This window comes from Hemitrygon akajei, chromosome 8, assembly GCF_048418815.1.
Source record: "Hemitrygon akajei chromosome 8, sHemAka1.3, whole genome shotgun sequence".
Classification (NCBI taxonomy): domain Eukaryota; kingdom Metazoa; phylum Chordata; class Chondrichthyes; order Myliobatiformes; family Dasyatidae; genus Hemitrygon; species Hemitrygon akajei.
Genome location: NC_133131.1, coordinates 2,132,903 through 2,159,730, shown reverse-complemented (window position 1 = coordinate 2,159,730; position 26,828 = coordinate 2,132,903). Strand labels below are relative to the sequence as shown.

At 47.1% G+C, this 26,828-nt stretch overlaps 1 protein-coding gene across 2 annotated transcripts in view; it reads left to right on the top strand.

The window, feature by feature from the left end:
- The window catches only part of smyd4 (SET and MYND domain containing 4), a 32,126-nt gene extending 8,065 nt beyond the window's left edge, over window positions 1–24,061 (top strand). The window contains exons 3-10 of one of the 2 annotated variants that reach the window (XM_073053036.1): window positions 4,645–4,734; window positions 9,062–9,905; window positions 10,318–10,500; window positions 10,691–10,851; window positions 11,419–11,554; window positions 21,531–21,647; window positions 23,257–23,380; window positions 23,478–24,061. In XM_073053036.1, the coding sequence (XP_072909137.1) occupies window positions 4,645–4,734; window positions 9,062–9,905; window positions 10,318–10,500; window positions 10,691–10,851; window positions 11,419–11,554; window positions 21,531–21,647; window positions 23,257–23,380; window positions 23,478–23,652 (1,830 nt within the window). In that variant the 3' untranslated portion in view covers window positions 23,653–24,061. The remainder of the gene's footprint in view (window positions 1–4,644; window positions 4,735–9,061; window positions 9,906–10,317; window positions 10,501–10,690; window positions 10,852–11,418; window positions 11,555–21,530; window positions 21,648–23,256; window positions 23,381–23,477) is intronic. The other variant, XM_073053037.1, reaches the window with a different exon arrangement.
- Window positions 24,062–26,828: the final 2,767 nt, after the last annotated feature.

Genomic DNA, 26,828 nt, shown 5'->3' with positions numbered 1-26,828 from the left:
TCGGCTTTGGCTCAATCAGGCAGAGGCAAGGTTTGAACAGGGCACAACTGCACAAGCGCGTGAAAATTGGCCTCTGAGATCAGCGGGAGAATTTAAGAAGCAAGCAGAGGCTGAGTACAAGCTTCACTCCAGGTGAGGTAAAGCCGGGTAAGCTCCTTTAATTAATGGAGGTAATGGAGGCAGCAGGTAGGGCAGTTGAGTGCTCCGTTTGCAGTATGTGGGAAGTCAGGGCGAGCACGGCTGTCCCTGATGACTACACCTGCAAAAGGTGCATCCAGCTGCAGCTCCTGGCAAACCGAGTTAGGGAACTGGAGCTGGAGCTGGATGAACTTCGGATCATTCAGGAGGCAGAGGCAGAAATAGACAGGAGTTTCAGGGAGATAGTCAACCCTAGGAGTCAGGAGACAGGTAGTTGGCTGACTGTCAGGAGAGCGAAGGGGAATAGACAGGAAGAGCAGAGCACCCCTGTGGCCGTTCCCATCAACAATAAGTATACCGTTTTGGATACTGTTGGTGGGGACGACCTACCAGGGACAAGTTGCAGTGGTTGCATCTCTGGCACCAAGACTGGACCCTCAGCTCAGAAGGAAAGGAGGGAAAAGAGGAGAGCAATAGTGATAAGGGATTCGATAGTTAGGGGGACAGATAGGAGGTTCTGTGGAAGAGATCGAGAATCCTGGATGGTCTGTTGCCTCCCTGGTACCAGGGTCCGCGATATCTCGGATCGAGTTCTCAGTACTCTAAAGAGGGAGGGTGAGCAGCCTGATGTCGTGGTCCATGTAAGGACCAATGACATGGGTAGGAAGAGTGAGGACGTCCTGAAAGGTGAGTTTAGGGAGCTAGGTGCCAAGTTAAAGGACAGGACCTCCAGGATAGCAATCTCAGGATTGCTACCAATGCCATGTGCAGGTGGGTTTAGAAATAGTAAGATAGTGCAGATCAACACATGGCTGAAGACATGGTGCAGGAGGGAGGGCTTCAGATTTATAGATAATTGGGCAGTTTTCCAGGGAATGTGGGACCTGTTCCAGCGGGACGGTTTACATCTGAACTGGAGGGGGACAAATATTCTTGCAGGTAGGTTTGCTAGAGAGGCTCCAGTGGATTTAAACTAGATTCGAGGGGGAGGGGAACCAGAGTGTAGGAACAGATGTATGGGAGAAGGAAGAAAAAGAAGACAGTAAAGTTCTTTGTACTGTTAGAGATAAATGGAGAATTTCTTAAATGCATTTATTTTAATGCTAGGAGCATTGTAAGAAAGGTGGATGAGCTTAGAGCATGGATTGATACCTGGAAATATGATGATGTAGCTATTAGTGAAACATGGTTGCAGGAGGGGTGTGATTGGCAACTAAATATTCCTGGATTTCGTTGCTTCAGGTGTGATAGAATCGGAGGGACAAGAGGGGGAGGTGTTGATCTCCTGTTAGGGAATGAAATAGGTCAGGTAACGGGGGTACGTGTTGGGGAGCACTTCGGTTCTAGTGATCACATTGCTATTAGTTTCAATATAATTATGGAGAAGGATAGGACTGGACCCAGGATTGAAATTTTTGATTGGAGAAAGGCTAACTTTGAGGAGATGTGAAAGGATTTAGGAGTGGATTGGGACAATTTGTTTTATGGGAAGGATGTAATAGAGAAATGGAGGTCATTTAAAGGTGAAGTTTTGAGGGTATAGAATCTTTATGTTCCTGTTAGGTTGAAAGGAAAGGTTGAAAGTTTGAGCGAGCCATGGTTTTCAAGGGATATTGGAAACTTGGTTCGGAAAAAGAGAGATATCTACAATAAATATAGGCAGCATGGAGTAAATGAGGTACTCGAGGAACATAAAGAATGTAAGTAGAATCTTAAGAAAGAAATTAGAAAAGCTAAAAGAAGATACGAGGTTGCTTTGGCAAGTAAGGTGAAAATAAATCCGAAGGGTTTCTACAGTTATATTAATAGTAAAAGGATAGTGAGGGATAAAATTGGTCCCTTAGAGAATCAGAGTGGACAGCTATGTGTGGAGCCGAAAGAGATGGGGGAGATTTTGAACAATTTCTTTTCTTCGGTATTCACTAAGGAGAAGGATAATGAATTGTGTAAGGTAAGGGAAATAAGTAGGGAAGTTATGGAAACTATGACGATTAAAGAGGAGGAAGTACTGGCACTTTTAAGGAATATAAAAGTGGATAAATCTCCGGGTCCTGACAGGATATTCTCTAGGACCTTGAAGGAAGTTAGTGTGGAAATAGCAGGGGCTCTGACAGAAATATTTCAAATGTCATTAGAAACGGGGATGGTGCCGGAGGTTTGGCATATTGCTCATGTGGTTCCATCATTTAAAAAGGGTTCTAAGAGTAAACCTAGCAATTATAGGCCTGTCAGTTTGACATCAGTGGTGGGTAAATTAATGGAAAGTATTCTTAGAGATAGTATATATAATTATCTGGATAGACAGGGTCTGATTAGGAACAGTCAATATGGATTTGTGCGTGGAAGGTCATGTTTGACAAATCTTATTGAATTTTTTGAAGAGGTTACGAGGGAAGTTGACGAGGGTAAAGCAGTGGATGTTGTGTATATGGACTTTAGTAAGGCCTTTGACAAGGTTCGGCACGGAAGGTTAGTTAGGAAGGTTCAATCGTTAGGTATTAATATTGAAGTAGTAAAATGGATTCAACTGTGGCTGGATGGGAGATGCCAGAGAGTAGTGGTGGATAACTGTTTGTTAGGTTGGAGGCCGGTGACTAGTGGTGTGCCTCAGGGATCTGTACTGGGTCCAATGTTGTTTGTCATATACCTTAATGATCTGGATGATGGGGTAGTAAATTGGATTAGTAAGCATGCAGATGATACTAAGATAGATGGCGTTCTGGATAATGAAGTAGGTTTTCAAAGCTTGCAGAGAGATTTAGGCCAGTTAGAAGGGTGGGCTGAACGATGGCAGATGGAGTTTAATGCTGATAAATGTGAGGTGCTAATTTTGGTAGGAATAATCTAAACAGGACATACATGGTAAATGGTAGGGCATTGAAGAATGCAGTAGAACAGAGTGATCTAGGAATAATGGTGCCAAGTTCCCTAAAAGTGGAATCTCATGTGGATAGGGGGTGAAGAAAGCTTTTGATATGTTAGCCTTTATAAATCAGAGCATTGAGTATAGGAGTTGGGATGTAATGTTAACATTGTACAAGGCATTGGTAAGGCCGAATTTGGAGTATTGTGTACAGTTCTGGTCACTGAATTATAGGAAAGATGTCAACAAAATAGAGAGAGTACAGAGGAGATTTACTAGAATGTTACCTGGGTTTCAGCACCTAAGTTACAGGGAAAGATTGAACAAGTTAGGTCTTTATTCTTTGGAGTGTAGAAGGTTGAGGGGGGACTTGATAGAGGTATTTAAAAGAGAGGGATAGATAGAGTTGACGTGGATAGGCTTTTTCCATTGAGAGTAGGGGAGATTCAAACAAGAGGACATGGGAGTTAGGGGGCTAAAGTTTAAGGGTAACACAAGGGGAAATTTCTTTACTCAGAGAGTGGTAGCTGTGTGGAACGAGCTTCCAGTAGAAGTGGTAGAGGCAGGTTTAGTATTGTCATTTAAAGTAAAATTGGATAGGTATATGGACAGGAAAGGAATAGAGGGTTATGGGCTGAGTGCAGGTCAGTGGGACTAGGTGAGAGTAAGAGTTCGGCACTGACTAGAAGGGCCGAGATGGCCTGTTTCCATGCTGTAATTGTTATATGGTTATCAGCAGCCCATGGGACAGTTGAAGGCACTGGGGTGGGGAGGGTGTTAAATTGAGTTTAATCCAGGAAGTGTGAGGTGTTGCACTTTGTGAGGACAACTGTAAAACGTTTAGTGACTGGCAGGGTCCATGGAGCATTGATGTACAGATGGGATGCTGAGGTTCAAGTCCACAGCTCCCTGAAAGCAGCTAGTCAGATAGCGCTGTAAAGAAGGTGCGTGGCACGTTGGCCTTCAGCGGTTGGGGCATCGAGTATAAAGGTCAGGAAGTCTCATTGCAGCTGTTTAAGGCTGGTTGGGGTGCAGGTTTGGTCACCCTGTTACAGGTAGGGTGTGTGCGGTTTGGAAGGCGCAGAGGAGACTCATCAGGATGGCCCTTGAATTAGAAAGCATCAGCCTGAAAGCAAAGTTGGACAAACTTGTATTGCTTTCTCTGGAGTGTCAGAGGCTGAGAGGGAGACCTGCAGGGATTATTAATGAGTGAATATGTTAGGTGAATCTTTTTGCTGTGAAAGGTTCCTGAATACATTTCCAGAGTGTTGATGGAGACAGGCAGTTTGAGGCATTTAGTCAGGCAGGGGACTGTACTGTTCTCTATCCCTCATCAGTCCTTGCCGTCCTGTGGATACCTCTCGTCTCTCAGAATCCCCTCAGCATCTCACCCACTGCTGATGAGAGATGTAGCACCCAACATCATACGGGGTTTAATACCAGTAATAAAAAGATAAAGGGCTGGTCAGAACGATGAGAGATCTGCACTGCTTTTGGGAATGGGGGACCTCTGACCGAGTGCATGCCACTAGCTCCAGGCTCCCCCAACCTGCCTATCAGTGTTAGGGTGGGGGGAGAGCCATCATTTGAGTCAGTGGGTGGGGAAGGAGTCTGCTCCTGCTTGATGGTCTCTCTGTCATCAGGGTCTCAGACACAGTACTGCCGACTGCCCCGAGACAGCCCTCCTCTATGCCAACCGGTCTGCTGCCCTCTTCCACCTGCAGCGCTACCAGGTGAGTGACAATCCCCTACACACACGACTTCCCTCCCACCCTGCCCCACTCAACTCCCCTCCTCACACACAGCCTGCACCCCTAGGAGCAAGAACCTGTGCCCTCTCCTCACCCCTTTCTTCCCACCCCCATGCTCCCTGCATGCAATTCACTAACCGGTGCTAGACTCCTCTCTCACCCTTCTCTCCCCACCCCTCAGCCTTCTCTCCCCACCCCTCTCACCCATCTCAACCCACCCCTCACCCTTCTCAACCCACCCCTCAGCCTTCTCTCCCCACCCCTCTCACCCATCTCTCCCCACCCCTCAGCCTTCTCTCCCCACCCCTCACCCTTCTCAACCCACCCCTCTCACCCTTATCTCCCCGCCCATCTTAACCCATCCCTCACACTTCTCTCCCTACCCCTCACCCTTCTCTCCCCACCCCTCACCCATCTCATTCCACCCCTCTCTCCCATCTCTCCCCACCCCTCTCACCCATCTCAACCCACCCCTCTCACCCATCTCAACCCACCCCTCTCTCCCATCTCTCCCCACCCCTCACCCTTCTCTCCCCACCCCTCTCACCCTTCTCTCCCCACCCCTCTCACCCTTCTCAACCCACCCCTCACCCATCTCTCCCCACCCCTCACCCTTCTCTCCCCACCCCCTCCCATCTCAACCCACCCCTCACCCTTCTCAACCCACCCCTCTCACCCTTCTCTCCCCACCCCTCACCCATCTCAACCCACCCCTCTCATCCATCTCAACCCACCCCTCACCCATCTCTCCCCACCCCTCACCCTTCTCAACCCACCCCTCTCACCCTTATCTCCCCGCCCATCTTAACCCATCCCTCACACTTCTCTCCCTACCCCTCACCCTTCTCTCCCCACCCCTCACCCATCTCAACCCACCCCTCAGCCTTCTCTCCCCACCCCTCTCACCCATCTCTCCCCACCCCTCTCATCCATCTCTCCCCACCCCTCTCACCCATCTCAACCCACCCCTCTCACCCATCTCAACCCACCCCTCTCTCCCATCTCTCCCCACCCCTCACCCTTCTCTCCCCACCCCTCTCACCCTTCTCTCCCCACCCCTCTCACCCTTCTCAACCCACCCCTCACCCTTCTCTCCCCACCCCCTCCCATCTCAACCCACCCCTCACCCTTCTCTCCCCACCCCTCACCCTTCTCTCCCCACCCCTCTCACCCTTCTCTCCCCACCCCTCTCACCCTTCTCAACCCACCCCTCACCCATCTCTCCCCACCCCTCACCCTTCTCTCCCCACCCCCTCCCATCTCAACCCACCCCTCACCCTTCTCAACCCACCTCTCTCACCCTTATCTCCCCGCCCATCTTAACCCATCCCTCACACTTCTCTCCCCACCCCTCACCCATCTCAACCCACCCCCTCACCCTTTTCTCCCCACCCCCTCACCCATCTCAACCTCCCCCTCTCCCCACCTCTCTCACCCAACTTTCCGCACACCTCCACCTCCTCTCCCCACCCCTTGTGCATATCTGCCCCCAACCCCATCCTCACCCTCCTCTCCCTCACCCATCTCCCCCTCTCACCTACTCTTCTCACCCACCTATCCACAACTCCTTTCACCCTCCTTTCCCTGCACCACTCTCATCCTCTTCTTCCCTACCCTTCAGACCCTCTACATCCCCACATTTAACACTCCTCTTTCCCCATCCCTCTCACCCTCCCCTCCCACCATAAGACCATAAGATACTGGAGCAGAAGTTGGCCATTCGGCCCACTGAGTCTGCTCCACCATTCAATCATGGGCTGATCCAATTCTTCCAGTCATCCCTATTTCCCTGTCTTCGCCCCATACCCTTTGATGCCCTGGCTAATCAAGAACCTGTCTATCGCTGCCTTAAATACACCCAATGACTTGGCCTCCACAGCCGCTTGTGGCAACAAATTCCACACATTTACCACCCTCTGACTACAGTAATTTCTCCGCATCTCAGTTCTAAAGCTGGGCGGTGGTATTAGCTGTGAGGAGGATGCTAAGAGAATGCAGGGTGACTTGGATAGGTTAGGTGAGTGGGCAAATTCATGGCAGATGCAATTTAATGTGGATAAATGTGAGGTTATCCACTTTGGTTGCAAGAACAGGAAAACAGATTATTATCTGAACGGTGGCCGATTAGGAAAAGGGGACCTGGGTACACCAGTCATTGAAGGTGGACATGCAGGTACAGCAGGCGGTGAAAAAGGTAAATGGTATGTTGGCATTCATAGCAAAAGGATTTGAGTACAGGAGCAGGGAGGTTCTACTGCAGTTGTACAAGGCCTTGGTGAGACCGCACCTAGAATATTGTGTGCAGTTTTGGTCCCCTAATCTGAGGAAAGACATTCTTGCCATAGAGGGAGTACAGAGAAGGTTCACCAGATTGATTCCTGGATTGGCAGGACTTTCATATGAAGAAAGACTGGATCGACTAGGCTTATACTCACAGGAATTTAGAAGATTGAGGGGGGATCTTATTGAAACGTATAAAATTCTAAAGGGATTGGACAGGCTAGATGCAGGAAGATTGTTTCTGATGTTGGGGAAGTCCAGAACGAGGGGTCACAATTTAAGGATAAAGGGGAAGCCTTTTAGGACCGAGATGAGGAAAAACTTCTTCACACAGAGAGTGGTGAATCTGTGGAATTCTCTGCCACAGGAAACAGTTGAGGCCAGTTCATTGGCTATATTTAAGAGGAAGTTAGATATGGCCCTTGTGGCTAAAGGGATCAGGGGGTATGGAGAGAAAACAGGTACAGGGTTCTGAGTTGGATAATCAGCCATGATCATACTGAATGGCGGTGCAGACTCGAAGGGCTGAATGGCCTTCTCCTGCACCTATTTTCTATGTTTGTAAAAGGATGTCCTTCAATCCTAAACTTGTGGCCTCTTGTCCTAGAATCCCCTACCATGGGAAATAACTTTGCCATATCTAATCTGTTCAGGCCTTTTAACATTCAGAATGTTTCTATTTGATCCCCCTCCCCCCCCATTCTCCTGAACTCCAGGGAATTCAGCCCAAGAGCTGCCAGGCATTCCTCATATGGTAACCCTTTCATTCCTGGGATCATCCTTGCGAATCTTCTCTGAACCCTCTCCAATGTCAGTATATCCTTTCTAAAATAAAGAGCCCAAAACTACACACAATACTCAGCAAGTGTGATCTCACGAGTGCCTTGTAGAGCCTCGACATCACATCCCTGCTCTTACATTCTATACTTCTAGAAATGAATGCCAACATTGCATTCGCCTTCTTCACAACCGACTCGTCTTGGAGGTTAACCTTTAGGGTATCTTGCACAAGGACTCCTAAGTCCCTTTGTATCTCTGCATTTTGAATTCTCACTCCATCTAAATAATAGTCTGCCCATTTATTTCTTCCAGTAAAGTGCATGACTATACACTTTCCAACATTGTATTTCATTTGTCACTTCTTTGCCCATTCCCTAAACTATCTAAGTCTTTGCAGGCTCTCTGTTTCCTCAGCACTACCCATTCCTCCACCTATCTTCGTATCATTGGAAAAATTTAGACACAATTCCATTAATACCGTAGTCCAAATCATTGACATACATCGTAAAAAGCAGCAGTCCCAACACCACCTTTCCCCAACCCGTCTGACTCACTTTTCCACCATCCTCTCCCCCACCCTCTTGCGCTCCTCTCCCCCACCACTCTCGCGCTCCTCTCCCCCATCCCTCTCACTCTCATCCCCCACCCCTCACCACCCTCTCTCTCCTACTCCCTCCTGTCTGCAGTCACTACCTCCCTCCCTCTACCCACCCCTTCCTGTTCGCAGTCACTAAACCCCCACCCCTTTTCTTGCATGCAGTTACTAACACACTCACCCTGTCTCCCACCCCTCCTGCGTGCCGTCACTAAACCCCCACCCTCTCTCCCACTCCCTCCTGTCTGCAGTCACTACCTCCCTCCCTCTACCCACCCCTTCCTGTGTGCAGTCACGATCCTCAGCACCCCCTTCTGTGTACGGGCACTAAATCCCCACCCCTTCCTGTTTGCAGTCACTAAACCCCCACCCTCTCTCCCACTCCCTCCTGTCTGCAGTCACTACCTCCCTCCCTCTACCCACCCCTTCCTGTGTGCAGTCACGATCCTCAGCACCCCCTTCTGTGTACGGGCACTAAATCCCCACCCCTTCCTGTTTGCAGTCACTAAACCCCCACACTCTCCCCACCCCTTCTCTTGCATGCAGTTACTAACACACACCCTCTGTCCATCGTGCAGTCACTAAATCCCCACCCTCTCTCCCACCCCTCCTGCGTGCCGTCACTAACACCCTCACGTTCTCCCTGCCCTGCAGGAATGCCTGGAGGAGATTGACCGAGCTGAGCAGCACAGTTACCCCCCGGAGCTGCAGCACAAGTTGTGGGACCGCCAGGCTGCCTGTCTCCAGCGGCTAGACCGGTTTAAGGAGGGACCACGTGTTCCTGAGGCACAGACTCCTCTCTCAGGGGAAGTGGAGCCAGATTCACCCCCTTCCATCTCACTGCAATGGGACGTGACTCGGGGCCGTCACTATACCGCGGCTCGAGACCTGCAGCCAGGGGAGGTGGTCCTGCAGGAAGAGGCCTTCGCAACAGTGCTGGTTTCTGGTGGTCAGCCTTCCACCCAGGACCTGTACTGCCACCTGTGCCTGCGGCCCACCGATCTGCCCCTTCCGTGCCCGCATTGCAGCTTCAGCTCTTACTGTCGCGAGTCGTGCCGTCAACAGGCCTGGCATCTCTACCATTGGCTTGATTGCCCCTTCACAGGCCTCCTGCTCACCTTGGGCCCCTTTGTCCACCTCGCCCTGCGCACTGTGCTCACCGCTGGCCTGGCCGAGGTGGAGAGGTTGCAGGTGATGGACACTCCAGGCCAGGAGAAGGGCAGGGGGCCACAGAAGGCCACTCCTTACCAGACAATTCACAGCCTGCTGACCCACAGCGGGGCCCGTCCCCCTGAACACCAGTTCCTCTGCGCGCTATCAGCTGCTGCCCTGTGCCAGGCGGTGAGGGAGAGCGGTTGCGGAGCAAGACTAGGGATTGTGGCAGAGGCTGAGGGTGAGGATGGTGCAAGGAGCCTGAAGACGCTGGGCGTGGCTGTCCTGCGCCACATGCTGCAGCTGGAGTGTAACGGACAGGCCATCACTGCGATTACCGACACTGGTCAGTGCTGTGGGGGATAGGGAGAGGAAGTGGGATGGTGGGGGGCAGGGGTGGTGAGGTGAGAAAGTGCAGGGGTAAGGTAGGGGATGTGAAAAGGGGAGTATTAGGAGATGAGGGGGAAATGGGAGAGGGCAGGGTTGATTTGTTGTTGGGAGGCTTTCAGAGGGGAGGGCAGGGGATGGGGTGTTGATCCTCTCCACCCTCTGGGTCAAAGGCCCCACTCCACAGACGAGATGGTTCTCCCTGAATCCTACCTCAGTGGCTGGTGTCACGCACTCTTACCTGTTCTGATGTATGATGCGGATGTTAGAAGCTCTCCGCACAGTGGCGGGTGTAGTGCACTCTATGTGCTGGTACGGTGCAGTACTGCTCTCTATTACTGGCCAGTTCTCAGCCATGTCTCTGCCCACAGGAATGGGGTGTGAACGGGTTGTGGAGACACGTCAGGTCCGGATTGCTACAGCTCTCTACGCCAGGGCCAGTCTGTTCAACCACTCATGTGACCCCAATACCAGCATCTCCTTCCACGGCACCAGCATCATCTTCCGAGCCACCCAGCACATCCCTGTCGGCCAGGAGGTGCTGCACTGCTATGGTAACCTGATCTCCCCCTCAGTCCCTCCTTCCCTTCTCTTCATTTGCCATTTTCCCATTAGCCCGATACCCATGTGTCCTCCCCTTGCCTGTCCCTCCCTCCCAACTCACTCCCCTCCTTCACAGACTCCACTCTCCCTCTGCAACCTTACTTGTCTCCCCCCTGACCCGGTATGTGTATGTGTATACAGGCCCACACTGGCGCCGGCTGGCAGTGAGGGAGCGACAGCAAGCCCTGATGTCTCAGTACGTGTTCCAGTGTCACTGCGACGCCTGTGTCCGGGAGGAGGCGGAAGGAAGCACGTCACTGACAGCACCGTTCCTCTGCCAACATTGCGGCTCTGTTTTAACCGTGAGTACTGACTATATGTTTGAGAGATCAGCCAATCTGTCTCAGTCTACTGATCAGCTCTGCCCCTGCCGAGATCCAGCTCCAGAACATTGTCCTGTCCACTGATCAGCTCTGATTCAGACCTGGAATATGGTGCAGGCATATGAGGCTAGCACAAATGGACAGTTTGGTTGTGTATGGACTCAGTGGGCTGAAGGGCCTGATTTTTGTGTCTCTGTGATATTGCCTGTTGAACATACACCAGCTCTCAGAACAATTCCAATTATTCCACTCGCTCACACCCATACTGTTAATCCCCTCCAATTCACACACATCCCTTCAGTGATTTACAACAGTGTGCTTACCTTCCAGTATGTCTATGGGAGGCATCGAAGCACACAGTCACAGAATGTGTAAACTCCACACAAGCTGTGGCAGATTGAGCTGGGCTCTCAATGGATGGGGAAAGCCCTTAGGATTAAATGGCCTGCAATTGCCAGCACGAGCAGCTGAACTCACCTACTCCGGTCAGCCTGCCTGCCCACTACACATCTGTCATCACTCATGGTCAGTCTGTTCTCTCCACAGAGGTTGGAAGGGCCTCAGTACAAATGTTCAGCCGACACCTGTGGTCACTCCGAACCCAAGCAACACCTCTGTCAGCAGCTGGGTGAGCTGATGGGAAGGGTGCGAGGAGCCAGTGACCTGATCAGTGCGCAGCCAGGTACGCCACGCAGTACACAGTTTGGTATTCAGTGTGTGGTATGGCACTCAGTCCGGCACTTGATGTGTATGACTGATAAGATTAGTCAGGGCACAGTGGTAAATATTGGTAGGTAGGTGAAAATGTGACTCGGGTTAGTGAAGAGAAATAGTTTGATTCAGAACTGACCAGAAATATGAAACCAGCTTAATGCAGCTTCCCTGTAGCAGGGTAACTAAACCTGAACAAAATATTCCAGATACAGCCTCATTAACATCTTGTACAACTGAAACATCCTGTAATATTCCAACTTCTGACTGATGGAGACCAGCTTACCAGAAGCCTTCTTAACCACCCTTTCCCCCGAACATCATTTTCAGGGAACCATGTGACTGAAATCCAAGGACCTTCTGGTGCACAGCACTCCTGGGGACCACACCATTCACTGTTGAAGTCTTATCTTGGTTTGACTGCAAAATACAACACTTATCATTTATTTGAATTATACTTCATTTGCCATTCTTCAGCCCACTTCATCAGCGTTTCTGTATTTTTTAGGATTGATATTGAAGTTATCTTACTTGTTTTAAAGCACTTAATGGTGTGGGTCTGGAACATATCATAGAATTGCTTTCAGTAAAGATCACTTTTGTTTTATAATCCTGCTCAAACATTCAGGTCTACTTCCATCGGTCTCTTAATTTAAACAATCTCCCTCAAAAGATAATTGGCAGGTCAGCATTTTGAGCTCCTCTTCTAAACTGCGGAACTCATAATCTAAAGCTACAAGGGATACAGACTCATTTGACACTTTTAAATGCCAGCTCAAAATTTCTTTATTTAATCTTGCTTTTAACTAACATTTTCCTGTCTTTTATTTTTATGTTTGCACTTTATCCCATTGTAAACCACTTTGAACTACATTGTCTATATGAAAAGTGCTCTATAAATAAAGTTATTATTATTACTCAGCTGATCAAGATCCCTCTGTAAATCCTGACACCTTCATTGTTTACATTATCACCTATTGCAGTGTTATCTGTAAATGCCTTCAACATTCTAATCCAAATCATTGATTTAGATAACAATTAACTAGTCACAGGCCTCCAGTCCAAGAAACAAACTTCCACCATCACTGTCTTCTTGCTAACGTCAAACCAATTCTGTATTCAATCAGCCAGTTCTTCTTAGGTCCCTTGTGATCTAACCTTCGATACCAGATTGACACATCAAAGGCTTTACCTCTTTGACTGTGTGTATCACTGCCCTCATTGACCATCTCAGAATCAGAATCTATCATCAAAAAATCTATCAAATTTGTGTTACTCCCACACACAATGCCATGCTGAACACCCCTAATCAATCATCTTTCCAAATGCTTGTACACTTAGCCCTCAGAAATTCTGAGTCAGAATCCTCTCCGTTCGGAACAAGAAGGCTGCGAGTGAACGGCTGATTTTTCAGAGCAAAGGGAGCTTTATTTACTACTCGGGGTTAAAGAGAGGCGAGTCTGTGCAGGCGCGTGACGTCAGCCAGTAGAGCGTAAAAGTTTTAAAAGAAGGCAGCCATATCCAACAGGCAGCATTGGAGTGGGCTGCGGAGTGAGAGGCAGCAGAGTGACGGGGCTTTGGCTCAACGGGCTTAGGTGGTAACGGGACAAGGCGAGGTAGGAAGTATGTGTGTGAGGCCAATTTTCTGTGCTCAGTGTCAGGTGTGGGGTGTCCTGGAGTCTCCCAGCCTCCCAGATGGCCATATCTGCACCAGGTGTGTCGAGCAGCGGCTCCTGAGGGACCGAGTTAGGGAACTGGAGATGCAGCTCGATGACTTTTGCCTAGTCAGGGAGAGCGAGGAGGTGATAGAGAGGAGTTATAGGCGGGTGGTCACACCGGGACCATGAGAGACAGACAAGTGGGTCACAGTCAGGAGGGAGAAGGGGAAGAGTCAGGTACTAGAGGGTACCCCTGTGGCTGTACACCTTGACAATAAGTACTCCTGTTTGAGTACTGTTGGTGGGGGGACAGCCTACCTGGGGGAAGTGACAGTGGCCGTGCCTCTGGCACAGAGTCTGGCCCTGTGGCTCAGAAGGGTAGGGAAAGGAAGATGAAGGAAGTAGTGATAGGGGACTCTATAGTTAGGGGGTCAGACAGGCGATTCTGTGGACACAAGAAAGAAACAGATGGTAGTTTGCCTCCCAGATGCCAGGGTCCGGGTTGTTTCAGATTGCGTCCAAGATATCCTGTATTGGAAGGGAGGACAGCCAGAAGTTGTGGTACATATTGGTACCAATGACATAGGTAGGAAAAAGGAAGAGGTCCTGAAAAAAAGACTACAGGGAGTTAGGAAGGAAGTTGAGAAGCAGGACCTCAAAGGTGGTAATCTCGGGATTACTGCCTGTGGCACGCGACAATGAGAATAGGAATAGGATGAGATGGAGGATAAATGCATGGCTGAGGGATTGGAGCAGGGGTCAGGGATTCTGATTTCTGGATCATTGGGACCTCTTTTGGGGCAGGTGTGACTTGTACAAAAAGAACGGGTTGCACTTGAATCCCAGGGGGCCCAATATCCTGGTGGGGAGGTTTGCTAGGGCTACTGGGGGGAGTTTAAACTAGAATTGTTGGGGGGTGGGAACCGAAATGAAGAGACTAGGGAAGAGGAGCTTAGCTCACAAATAGAGAAAGCTCACAAATTAGACAGTGCAAGAGGGAGGATAGGCAGGTGATGGAGAAGGGACGCGCTCAGACCGGAGGCTTGAGATCTGTCTATTTTAATGCAAGGAGTGTTGTGAACAAAGCAGATGAGCTTAGAGCATGGATCAGTACTTGGAGATATGATGTGGTGGCCATTACAGAGACTTGGATGGCTCAGGGACAGGATTGGTTACTTCAAGTGCCAGGATTTAGATGTTTCAGAAAAGACAGGGAGGGAGACAAAAGAGGTGGGGGCGTGGCACTGTTGATCAGAGATAGTGTCACAGCTGCTGAAAAGGTGGATGCCATGGAGGGATTGTCTATGGAGTCTCTGTGGGTGGAGGTTAGGAACAGGAAGCGGTCAATAACTTTACTGGGTGTTTTTTATAGGCCACCTAATTGTAACAGGGATATCGAAGAGCAGATAGGGAGACAGATCCTGGGAAGGTGTAATAATAAGAGTTGTCTGATGGGAGATTTTAATTTCCCAAATATCGATTGGCATCTCCCTAGAGTGACGGGTTTAGATGGGGTGGAGTTTATTAGTTGTTTTCAGGAAGGTTTCTTGACACAGTATTAGATAAGCCTACAAGAGGAGAGGCTGTACTTGATTTGGTATTGGGAAATGAACCTGGTCAGGTGTCAGATCTCTCAGTGGGAGAGCATTTTGGAGATAGTGATCATAATTCTATCTCCTTTACAATAGCATTGGAGAGAGATAGGAACAGACAAGTTAGAAAAGCATTTAATTGGAGTCAGGGGAATTATGAGACTATCAGGCAGGGAATTGAAGGATTAAATTGGAAACAGATGTTCTGAGGGAAAAGTACGGAAGCAATGTGGCAAATATTCAGGGGATATTTGTGTAGAGTTCTGTATAGGTACGTTCCAATGAGACAGGGAAGTTATGGTAGGGTACAGGAACCGTGGTGTACAAAGGCTATAATAAATCTAGTCAAGAAGAAAAGTTTACAAAAGGTTCAGAGAGCTAGGTAATATTAGAGATCTAGAAGATTATAAGGCTACTAGGAAGGAGCTTAAGAAGGAAATTAGGAGAGCCAGAAGGGATCATGAGAAGGCCTTAGCAGGCAGAATTAAGGAAAACCCCAAGGCATTCTACATGTATGTGAAGAGCAAGAGGATAAGACGGGAAAGAATAGAACCTATCAAATGTGACAGTGGGAAAGTGTGTATGGAAACGGAGGAAATAGCAGAGGTACTTAATGAATACTTTACTTCAGTATTCACTATGGAAAAGGATCTTGGTGATTGTAGTGATGACTTGCAGTAGACTGAAAAGCTTGAACATGTAGATATTAAGAAAGAGGATGTGCTGGAGCTTTTGGAAAGCATCAAGTTGGATAAGTAGCCGGGACTGGACAAAATGTACCCCAGTCTACTGTGGGAGGCAAGGGAGGAGATTGCTGAACCTCTGACGATGATCTTTGCATCATCGATGGGGACGGGAGAGGTTCCAAGATTGAAGGGTTGTGGATGTGTTCCTTTATTCAAGAAAGGGAGTAGAGATAGTGCCGGAAATTATAGACCAGTGAGACTTACCTCAGTGGTTGGTAAGTTGATGGAGAAGATCCTGAGAGGCAGGATTTATGAACATTTGGAGAGGTATAATATGATCAGGAGTAGTCAGCATGGCTTTGTAAAGGGCTGGCCGTGCCTTACAAGCCTGACTGAATTTTTTGAGAATGTGACTAAACACATTGATGAAGTAAGAGCAGTAGATGTAGTGTACATGGATTTCAGCAAGGCATTTGATAAGGTACCCCATGCAAGGCTTATTGAGAAAGTAAGGAGCCATGGGATCCAAGGGGATATTGCTTTGTGGATCCAGAACTGGCTTGCCCACAGAAGGTAAAGAGTGGTTGTAGACCAGGTTATAGTCTGCATGGAGGTCAGTCACCAATGGAGTGCCTCAGGGATCCGTTCTGGGATCCTTACTCTTCGTGATTTTTATAAATGACCCGGATGAGGAAGTGGAGGGATGGGTTAGTAAGTTTGCTGATGACACAAAGATTGAAGGTGAATAATGTGGAGGGCTGTCAGAGGTTACTGTGGGACATTGATAGGATGCAAAACTGGGCTGAGAGGTGGCAGATGGAGTTCAATCCAGATTAGTGTGAAGTGGTTCATTTTGGTGGGTCAAGTATGATGGCAGAACATAGTGTTAATGGTAAGACTCTTGGGTGGAGGATCAGGGGGATCTTGGGGTCCGAGTCCATAGGACGCTCAAAGCAGCTGCACAGGTTGAATCTGTGGTTAAGAAGGCATATGGTGTATTGGCCTTCATCAATCGTGGGATTGAATTTAGGAGCCAAGAGGTAATGTTGCAGCTATATAGGACCCTGGTCAGACTCCACTTGGATTACTGTGCTCAGTTCTGGTCGCCTCACTACAGGAAGGATGCGGAAGCCATAGAAACGGTGCAGAGGAGATTTACAAGGATGTTGCCTAGATTGGGGAGCATGCCTTATGAAAACAGGTTGAGTGAACTCAGCCTTTTCTCCTTGGAGCGACGGAGGATGAAAGGTGACCTGATAGAGGTGTACAAGATGATGAGAGGCATTGATCATGTGGATAGTCAGAGGCTTTTTCCCAGGGCTGAAATGGTTGCCACAAGGGGACACAGGTTTAAGATGCTAGGGAGTAGGTACAGAGGAGATGTCAGGGGTAAGTTTTTTTTACTCAGAGAGTGGTGAGTGCGTGGAGTGGGCTGCCGGCAACGGTGGTAGAGACGGATACGATAGGGTCTTTTAAGAGGCTTTTAGATAGGTACATGGAGCTTAGTAAAATAGAGGGCTATAGGTAAGCTTAGTAATTTCAAAGGTAGGGACATGTTCGGCACAACTTTGTGGGCTGAAGGGCCTGTATTGTGCTGTAGGTTTTTTATGTTTCTACATAACTTACCTACCTCAAATGTTAGGCTTACTGGAATATGGTTCCCAGCTTTTTCTTTGCCATCCTTTCAAAATAAAGGCACATTTACTATCCTTTATTTGCTGCATAAAACATAAAACAGTACAACATAGGAACAGGCCATTCAGCCCACAATTTTGTGCTAAACCAGCTAAAAAGCAAATTAAAAACACCGAACACTAATCGCTCCTACTTGCACCGTCCATATCCCTCTATTCTCCTTACATCCATGTGCTTATCCAAACATCTCTTAAAAGTCCCTAATGCATAGGTGTCAAACACAAGGCCCGCGGGCCATATCCGGCCCGCAAGATCATTTTAGATAGATCTATTATTTTAATTATTAATGGCCCGGCGATATGAAGTGCTGATAACACACAAACTACAGATCCCATAATGCAGCGCAACAGCTGCCGATAGGCTACCCGGGAACATTCCCGCGTCAAGTGTCTGTTGCTGTATACAACGCTATTCTGAAGTCAAAGCTGCAGTGTAATGGGACACTAAAGGCAAAGTACGACACTGCAGGGCCCGTACAGTTTATTCGCTCCATTCCTGAAGCAATGCCTCCGCTCCGTCTACATGCGGCTCGAACCTTGTGCATGTTTGGTAGCACATATCTGTGTGAGAAGTTTTTCTCAGTGATGAAGATTAACAAAACATCACACAGGAGTCGTCTCACTGATGAACACCTGCAGTCCATCCTGAGAATCTCCACAACACAGAACCTTACACCAAACCTAAACGAACTTATTGCCAAGAAAAGATGCCAAGCATCCAGCTCTGACAAAACGGCATAAGAGCAAAGAAAACTGAGTGTTTTGATTTGTTGTTGTTTTAACTTTTGCTGAAAAGCACAAATTTTATTTATATTTTCAGGGTTTTTTTTGCAGCATGCTCATATTTCTAACTTGTATAATACTGACAGGAGATATTTTTATGGAGAGCAAAATATTTAAGTTATTTAAAGTTTTAGTTTATTTTTTCTGGAATAATATTCCTGTCTGTTTTTATTCATCTTTATGTTCAAAAAATGTTTAGTTTTAGTGTGTTCAATAAATGTTTATCCTGTTTGGCCCGCGACCTAAAGTGTGCTTTGAGTTTTGGCCCCATGTGCAATTGAGTTCGACACCTCTGCTCTAATGTATTTGCCTTTACCACCATACCAGGCAGCACATTCTAAGCACCCACAACTCTTTGAGTAAAAAACTTACCCCTCACATCCCTTTTAACTTACTCCCTCTGACCTTCAGTGCATGCCCACTGATAGTAGACATTTCAACCCTGGGCAATAGATACCTTCTGTCCACTCTATCTCTGCCTCATGATCTTGTAAACCTCCATCAGATTTTCCCTAAGCCTCCGACGCTGCAGAGAAAATAACCCAAGTTTATTCAGCCTCTCGTGATAGCACATGCCTTTGAAACCAGGCAGCATCCTTGTAAACCTCTTCCAAAACCTAAATGTCTTTCCTACAGTGTGGCAACCAGTATTGTACACAATTCTCCAGATGTGGACTAACCAGAGTTTTATAAAGTTACAACCAACATAACCTGAATTTTGAACTCACTGCCTCAAGTAATAAAAGCAAGCATTCCATAAACCTTCTTAACCACCTTATTGACCTGTGTAGCCATTTTCAAGGAACTATAAACTTGGATTCCAAGATCTCTTTGCTCAGCAACACTGTTAAGGTTCTTGCCCTCAACAATGTGCCATCTCCTTGCATTTGTTCTACTGAAGCGTAACATTTATCTGGCTTAAACTCCATTTGCCATTTCTCTGCCCGTACCAGCAACTGATCTGTATTGATCTGTATTCTTTGCCAATCTTCTACACTATCCACAACTCTGCCAATCTTGATATCATCTGCAAATTGACTAACCCACCCATCTACATTTTCATCCAGGTCATTTTCAGAATGCCTTTGACAAGGTGCTGCACATGAGGCTACTAAACAAGATAAGAGCCCATGGAATTACGGGAAAGTTACATATGTGGATAGAGCGTTGGCTGATTGGCAGGAAACAGAGTGGGAATAAAGGGATCCCATTCTGGCTGGCTGCCGGTTACCATTGGTGTTCCACAGGGGTCCGTGTTGGGGCCACGGTATAACAACGATTTGGATTATGGAATAGATGGCTTTGTGGCTAAGTTTGCTGATGATACAAAGATAGGTGGAGGGGCTGGTAATGCTGAGGAAACAGAGTCTGCAGAGAGACTTGGATAGATTGGGAGAATGGGTAAAGAAGTGGCAAATGAAATACAATGTTGGAAAGTGTATGGTCATACACTTCGGTAGAAGAAATAAACGGGCAGACTATTATTTAAATGGAGAGAGAATTCAAAGTTCTGAGATGCAACAGGACTTGGGAGTCCTCGTGCAGGATACCTCCAGGTTGAGTCGGTGGTGAAGAAAGCGAATGCAATGTTGGCATTCATTTCTAGAGGAATAGAGTATAGGAGCAGGGATGTGATGTTGAGGCTCTATAAGGCACTGGTAAGACCTCACGGAGTACTGTGTGCAGTTTTGGGCTCCTTATTTAAGAAAGGATGTGCTGACATGGGAGAGGGTTCAGAGAAGATTCACTAGAATGATTCTGGGAATAAGAGGGTTAACATATGAGGAATGTTTGACCACTCTTGGACTGTACTCATTGGAGTTTAGAAGAATGAGGGGAGACCTCATAGAAACATTTTGAATGTTGAAAGGCATGGACAGAGTGGATGTTGCAAAGTTGTTTCCCATGGTGGGGGAGTCAAGTACGAGAGGACATGACTTGAGGATTGCAGGGCGCCCATTCAGAACAGAGATGTGAAGAAATTTTTTTAGCCAGAGGGTGGTGAATCTGTGGAATTTGTTGCTAAGGGCAGCAGTGGAGGTCAAGTCATTGGGTGTATTTAAGGCAGAGATTGATAGGTATCTGAGTAGCCAGGGCATCAAAGGTTATGGTGAGAAAGCCGGGGAGTGGGACTAAATGGGAGAATGGATCAGCTCATGATAAAATGGCGGAGCAGACTTGATGGGCTGAATGGCCGACTTCTGCTCCTTTGTCTTATGGTCTTATTTATAAAAAATTTCAAACATCAGAGCTCCCAGCATAGATCCCCCTGATCACAGACCTCCAGTTTGAATAAGTCCCTTCAACCACTACCCTCTGTCTTCTCTGCACAAGCCAATTCTGAATCCAAACAACCAATTCACCGTAGACCCCATGCATTTTAGTTTTCTGGATTAGCATAACATGAGGCATTTTGTCAACTGCCTTACTAAAATCCACATAGACAACATCCACTGCTCTACCCTCTCTCGCACATTGTCAAATAGCTCATTCAAGTTGCTAACGCACACCCTGCCATGCACAAAGCCATGCTGCTTCTCCCTAATTAGGCCATGGGTTTCCAAATGCTCATATATCCTATCCCTAAGAATCTTATCCAGTAATTTTCCTACAACTGATGTGGGACTCACCAGTCTATAGTTCCCAGGAATTTTCCTTGTTCCCTTCTTAAATAGAGGTACAACATTAGCTTCTTGCCAGTCCTCCGGGACCTCACTTGTGGCTAGAGAGGACACAAAGATAACGGTCAAGGGCCCAGCAATCTCATCTCTTGTCTCCTTCAATAACCTGGGGTAATCCCATCAGGCCGTAAGGTTTTATCCACCTTAGTTCTCATTAGGAGGCCCAACACTTCCCCTTCCTTTACCTCTGAATGCCCTAATGTATTTATACATTCAGCACTGATTTCCAGGTCCTCCATAACCTTTTTCTTGGTAAATACTGAAGCAGAATATTCATTAAGTACCTCACTCACATTCTCCACATCCAAGCAAATATTCCCCCCTTTATCCTTGTGTGGTCTTACCCTCACCTTAGCTATCCTCTTGCGCTTGACGTATATATAGAATGCCTTGGATGCACCTTAATCCTACCCGCCAAGGATTATTCATGGCTCTTCCCTCGTTTAGTTCTTTTCTGGTTTCTTTATACTCTTCATTTGATTTGTTTGATCCTAGCCTCCTACATTGGTTTTAATTTTCAAAAATTCCCTAGTTACAGGGAAAGTTCCTTGAGAGTGGAAAATAATGATTGTAATTCCTTGATACATGCAGGGAGAGATATTGTAGTTCTGCGGAATTGTTTTTGATAAGAGAGCTGTGGATTGATTCTGGATGAGTGGCCGGATTCGGGTGCAGGTGGCAGGGTGAGAATGTGTCAGGTGATTATATTGAAGGGTGGGATAGGTTGGAGGGGTCGAATCATGCTGCAGGTGGGATCGTGTCTGCAGTATGATTGACAGTCCTGTTCTCAGCCAGGATGGAATTGAAGGTGCTGTTCTCGGCCGGAGTGGGTTAATGGTGTCATTCTCCCCAGAGACAGCGCTCCCACTGCTCCTGCAGTGTCGGGTTGAGGCTAGGAGGCTACTGTCCGACAGGCACAGTCTGCGCGGAGAGATCGAGGATTCCCTGGCTCAGGTTTACGCCTTACAAGGTAGGCACCTTTCCAAGTGTCAGGCCAGCTGGGGGGGCGAAGTGGTGAAGGGAGGAACTGAGAAAGGGGAGGGCAAGGGAGTGATCAAAGGAGCAGGGGTGGAGGAGTCTGTAGGAAGGAGAGGGGAGTGAGGTGAGACAGCAAATTGGTGGGAGGGGATAAGTGGCTATTGTCAGGGATAGAAACATAGAAAACCTACAGCACAATACAGGCCCTTCAGCCCACAAAGCTGTGCTGCACATGTCCTTACCTTAAAATTTACCCAGGGTTACCCATAGCCCTCTATTTTTCTAAGCTCCATATACCTATCCAGAAGTCTCTTAAAAGACCCTATTGTATCCGCTTCCACCACCATTGCTGGCAGTCCATTCCACACATTCACCATTCTCTGTGTAAAAAAACTTACCCCTGACATCACCTCTGTACCTACTTCCAAGCACCTTAAAACTGTGCCCTCTCGTGTTAGACATTTCAGCCATGGGAAAAAGCTTCTGACTATCCACACGATCAATGCCTCTCATCATCTTATACACCTCTATCAGGTCATCTCTCATCCTCCGTCACTCTAAGGAGAAAAGGCCGAGTTCACTCAACCTATTCTCATAAGGTATGCTCCCCAATCCAGGCAACATCCTTGTAAATCTCCTCTGCACCCTTTCTATGGTTTCCATGTCCTTCCTGTACTGAGGAGACCAGAACTGAGCACAGTACTCCAAGTGGGATCTAACCAGGGTCCTATATAGCTGCAACATTACCTCTCAGCTCCTAAACTCAATCCCACGATTGATGAAGGCCAATGCACTGTATGCCTTCTTAACCACAGATTCAACCTGCACAGCAGCTTTGAGTATCCTATGGGCTCGGACCCCAAGATCCCTCTGATCCTCCACAGTGCCAAGAGTCTTACCATTAATACTATATTCTACCATCCTATCTGACCTACCAAAATGAACCACCTCACACTTATCTGGGTTGAACTCCATCTGCCATTTTTCAGCCCAGTTTTGCATCCTATCAATGTCCCGCTGTAACCTCGGACAGCCCTCCACACTGTCCACAACACCTCCAACCTTTGTGTCATCAGTAAATTTACTAACCCAACCCTCCACTCCTCCACTTCCTCATCCAGGTCATTTATAAAAATCATGGAAGAGTAGGAGTCCCAGAACAGATCCCTGAGGCACTTCACTGGTGACCGACCTCCATGCAGAATATGACCCGTCTACAACCTCTCTTTACCTTATGTGGGCGAGCCAGTTCTGGATCCACAAAGCAATGTCCCCTTGGATCCCATGACTCAGACAGACAGACACACATACTTTATTGATCCTGAGGGAAATTGGATTTCTTACTTTCTCAATAAGCCTTGCATGGGGTACCTTATCAAATACCTTGCTGAAACCCATATACACTACATCTATTGCCCTACCTTCATTAACATGTTTAGTCACATCCTCGGAGATTTGGCAGGCACTGTGATTTGATGTGAAAGAGGAAACTGAGGGGTGTTTGGCATTGTGCATGTGTTGTCGCTGGGCAGGGTGCTCTGCTCTAGTGAAGCCTTATTCAGAAGATTCAAAGGTCCAGTTCCTGGTCTCTGTGCCCGCAGGTGACTGGCAGGCTGCTGCCCGGCACCTGAAGGAAAGCGGACTCGTTGTGAGGCTACAGTATGGCTCCCAGAGTATTGAACTGGCCCACCAACTCTTCAAACTGGCCCAGATCCTCTTCAACAGGTGAGGACAGTCCTGACTGGGGTGTGAAATGTTCTCTGGGCAGTCTGTCTGTCTGTGTTCAGCTGGCCTGACTCCCTCTCCCCTCTTTGTACTGCAGCCAGTTGGTGGAGGAGGCATTGGGTGTGATCGAGGAGGCAGAACCCCTCCTGAGCACACACTACGGCCCTGAACACGAGATGGTGATGGAGCTAAAGGAGATGATGTCCTATCTACGGGGTCTGTCTGACGGGGCAGATTCTCACCTCCTTCTTCCTCAGGAGTGGATCCAGTGAAGCCCAGCACTGGGCTGGAAGCAGGCCTGAAAACTGACTGCACATTCGTCATCTGCAGCAGGTCAAGCAGCAAGGAGGGGCTGGCAAGTCCCAGGAGTGGCAACCTGATAATTAAATGGCAGAAGAGAGCCATGTTCATTCTGTGGATGTGTCCACAGGAGGCAGTGGGTTGTACATGATTGTCCACTGAACTCTATGAGCAATAGTATATCACACCAATTGGTGTTGGTATATTTTATTTGTGGTGTATGATAATAGCATGGATTTGAACGTAGGAGGTGTGATCAGTAAGTCTGTGGGGGCCACGGAAGTTGATGGTGCTCTGGATTCTGAGGAACATTATCCAAGGTCACAGCAGAATGTGGATCAGATAGAAAGGTTAAAATAAAAATCTCAAAATGCTAATGAAGTGCAGTTGCAATGTGCCTTCTTCACTGACCGGAGACAGAGTGATTAAAGGTTAGCTCTATTTGTCACATATACATTGAAAAATACAGTGAAATACACTGTTTGTGTAAATGGCCAACACAGGACGAGGATGTGCTGGGGTCAGCCCGTAAGTGTCACCATGCATCTAGCGCCAATGTAGCAAGCCCACAACTTACTAACCCTAACCATACATCTTTGGAATATGAGGGGAAACCGGAGCACCTGGAGGAAAACCATGCGATCACAGGGAGAACGTACATACTCCTTTTATACAGCAGCGGGAATTGAACCCTGATCGCTGGCACTGTAAAGCATTATACGACTGTGCCTCCATTACAGATGGAGTGTTTGCAGGTTGAATTTATTCCTTAAGTGCAAGGTGATTCAGTTTGGGAAGTTATATATGGGCAGGACTTGCATAATTAATGTAGGGCACCTAGGAATGGTAGTGAACGGTAACCTTGTCTTCAGTTCCATGGTTCCTGGATGTGGCAACACAGGTAGATAGGTTGATGGTGTATGGCCTTCATGGTCAAGCCATAGAATATAAGGATTGAGACAACACACACAATGCTGAGAAATTCAGCAGGCCTGGCAGCATCTGTGGCAAAGAGTAAACAGTCAATGTTTCGGGCCAAGACCTTTCTTCAGAACCCTTCATTGGCTTTCCAGCATCTGCAGATTTTCTGTTTGATAAGGATTGAGACTGTATATTGCACTTTGACAAAATGCTGGTTACGCTGCACTTGGAGTACTGTGCAATTCTGGTCTCCATACTATAGGAAGGATGTAGCTGTATTGGAGAGAGTACAGAGGAGAATCCAAGTTTGATTTATTGTGCACACTGCAATGAAAGCTTACTTGCAGCAGTATCACAGGCACAGAGCATCAACACTCAGTGATTCAGGAACAGTTTTTTCTCCTCTGCCATCTGACTCCTAAATGGACATTGAACTCATGAACACTACCTCACTTTTTTAATATATATTATTTCTGTTTTTTTGCATGATTTTTCATCTATTTAATATACGTATACTGTAATTGATTTACTTATTTTATTTTTTACTCCTATATTATGTATAGCATTGAACTACTGCTGCAAATTTAACAAATTTCACGACACATGCCACTGATAATAAACTTGATTCTGATTCTGGTATTGAGAGGACAGGTGGGAAGACATAGGCAGTGGTGTTGGTAAGAGATGGAGTTACATCCTTAGAAAGAGGTAACATAGGGTCAGAGAATGTTGAATCTTTGTGGGTGGAGTTAAGAAATTGCAAAGGTAAAAAAAAACATTATGAGAATTATATACAAGCCTCCAAATAGTAGCCAGTATGTGGGGTTGAGATTACAAAGGAAGCTGGAAAGGCCATGTAATAAAGGTAATGACACAATTGTAATGGGGGACTTCAAAAAGCAAGGGGACTGGGAAAATCAGGTTGGTGTCAGATTGCAAGAGAGGGAATCTGTTGAATGCCTACGAGATGGCTTTTTAGAGCAGCTTGTGTTTGAGTCTACTTGAGGAAAGGCCATCTTAGATTGGGTGTTATTTAATAACCCAGATCTTATTAGGGAGCTTAGCGTAAAGGAACCCTTAGAAACAATCATAATATGATTGAATTCATACTGCAATTTGAGAGGGAGAAGCATAAATCACAAGTATCTGTATTGCAGTGGAATGAAGGGCATGAGAGAGGAGCTTGCCCAGGTGAATTGGAGAGGATACTGACAGGAATGACGGCAGAGCAGAGATGGCTAAAAAGTGTCTGGGAATAGTTCACAATGCGCAGGAAAGATGGCCCACAGAAGTAGTAATTCTCAAATGGCAGGGATGGCAATCATGGCTGACAAGGGAAGTTAAGGACTACATAATAGCCAAGAAAAGGACATACAAGGTAGCAAAAGTGAGAGAGAAGTTGGATGATTGGGAAGTTTTTAAAATACAACAAAAGGGAAAAGATCAAATATGAGGGCAGACTAGCCAATAAAATAAAGCAGGATATCAAAAGTTTTTTCAGTAATATAATGAGTAAAAGGGAGGTGAGAGTTTATTGGACCACTGGAAAATGATGCTAGTGAGGTAGTAAGTGGGACAAAGAAATGGCGGGTGAACTTACTGGGTACTTTGCATCTGTCTTCACTGTGGAAGACACAAGCAGAATGCCAAAGGTCCATGAGTGTCAGGGAGCAGGAGTGAGTGTCATTGTTATTACAAAGGAAAAAGTGCTAGGCAAACTCAAAGGTCTTAAGGTGGATAAGTCACCTGGGCCACATGGACTACATCCCAGAGTCCTGAGAGAGGCTGCTGAAGAGATAACAGCTGCATTGGTCATGATCTTTCAAGAATCACTTAATTCTGGCAAGGTCCCGGAGGGTTGGAGATTGCAAACGGCATTCTTTAAGAAGAGAGGAAGGCAAAAGAAAGGAAAATGTAGGCTAGTTAGCCTAACCTCAGTGGTTGGGAAAGTGTTGGGAGTCTGTTATTAAGGATGAAGTTTCAAGGTACTTGGAAACTAATGAAAAAATAAATCAAAGTCAGCATGGTTTCTGTCAAGGGAAATCTTGACTGACAAATCTGTTGGAGTTCTTCGAGGAAGTAACAAGCAAGGTGGACAAAGGAGAGGCAGTGGATGTCACTTGTTTTGATTTTCAGAAAGCATTTGATAAAGTGCCACATGAGGCTGCTTAACAAGATAAAATGCTATGATATTACAGGAAAGATACTGGCATGGATAGTGGAATGG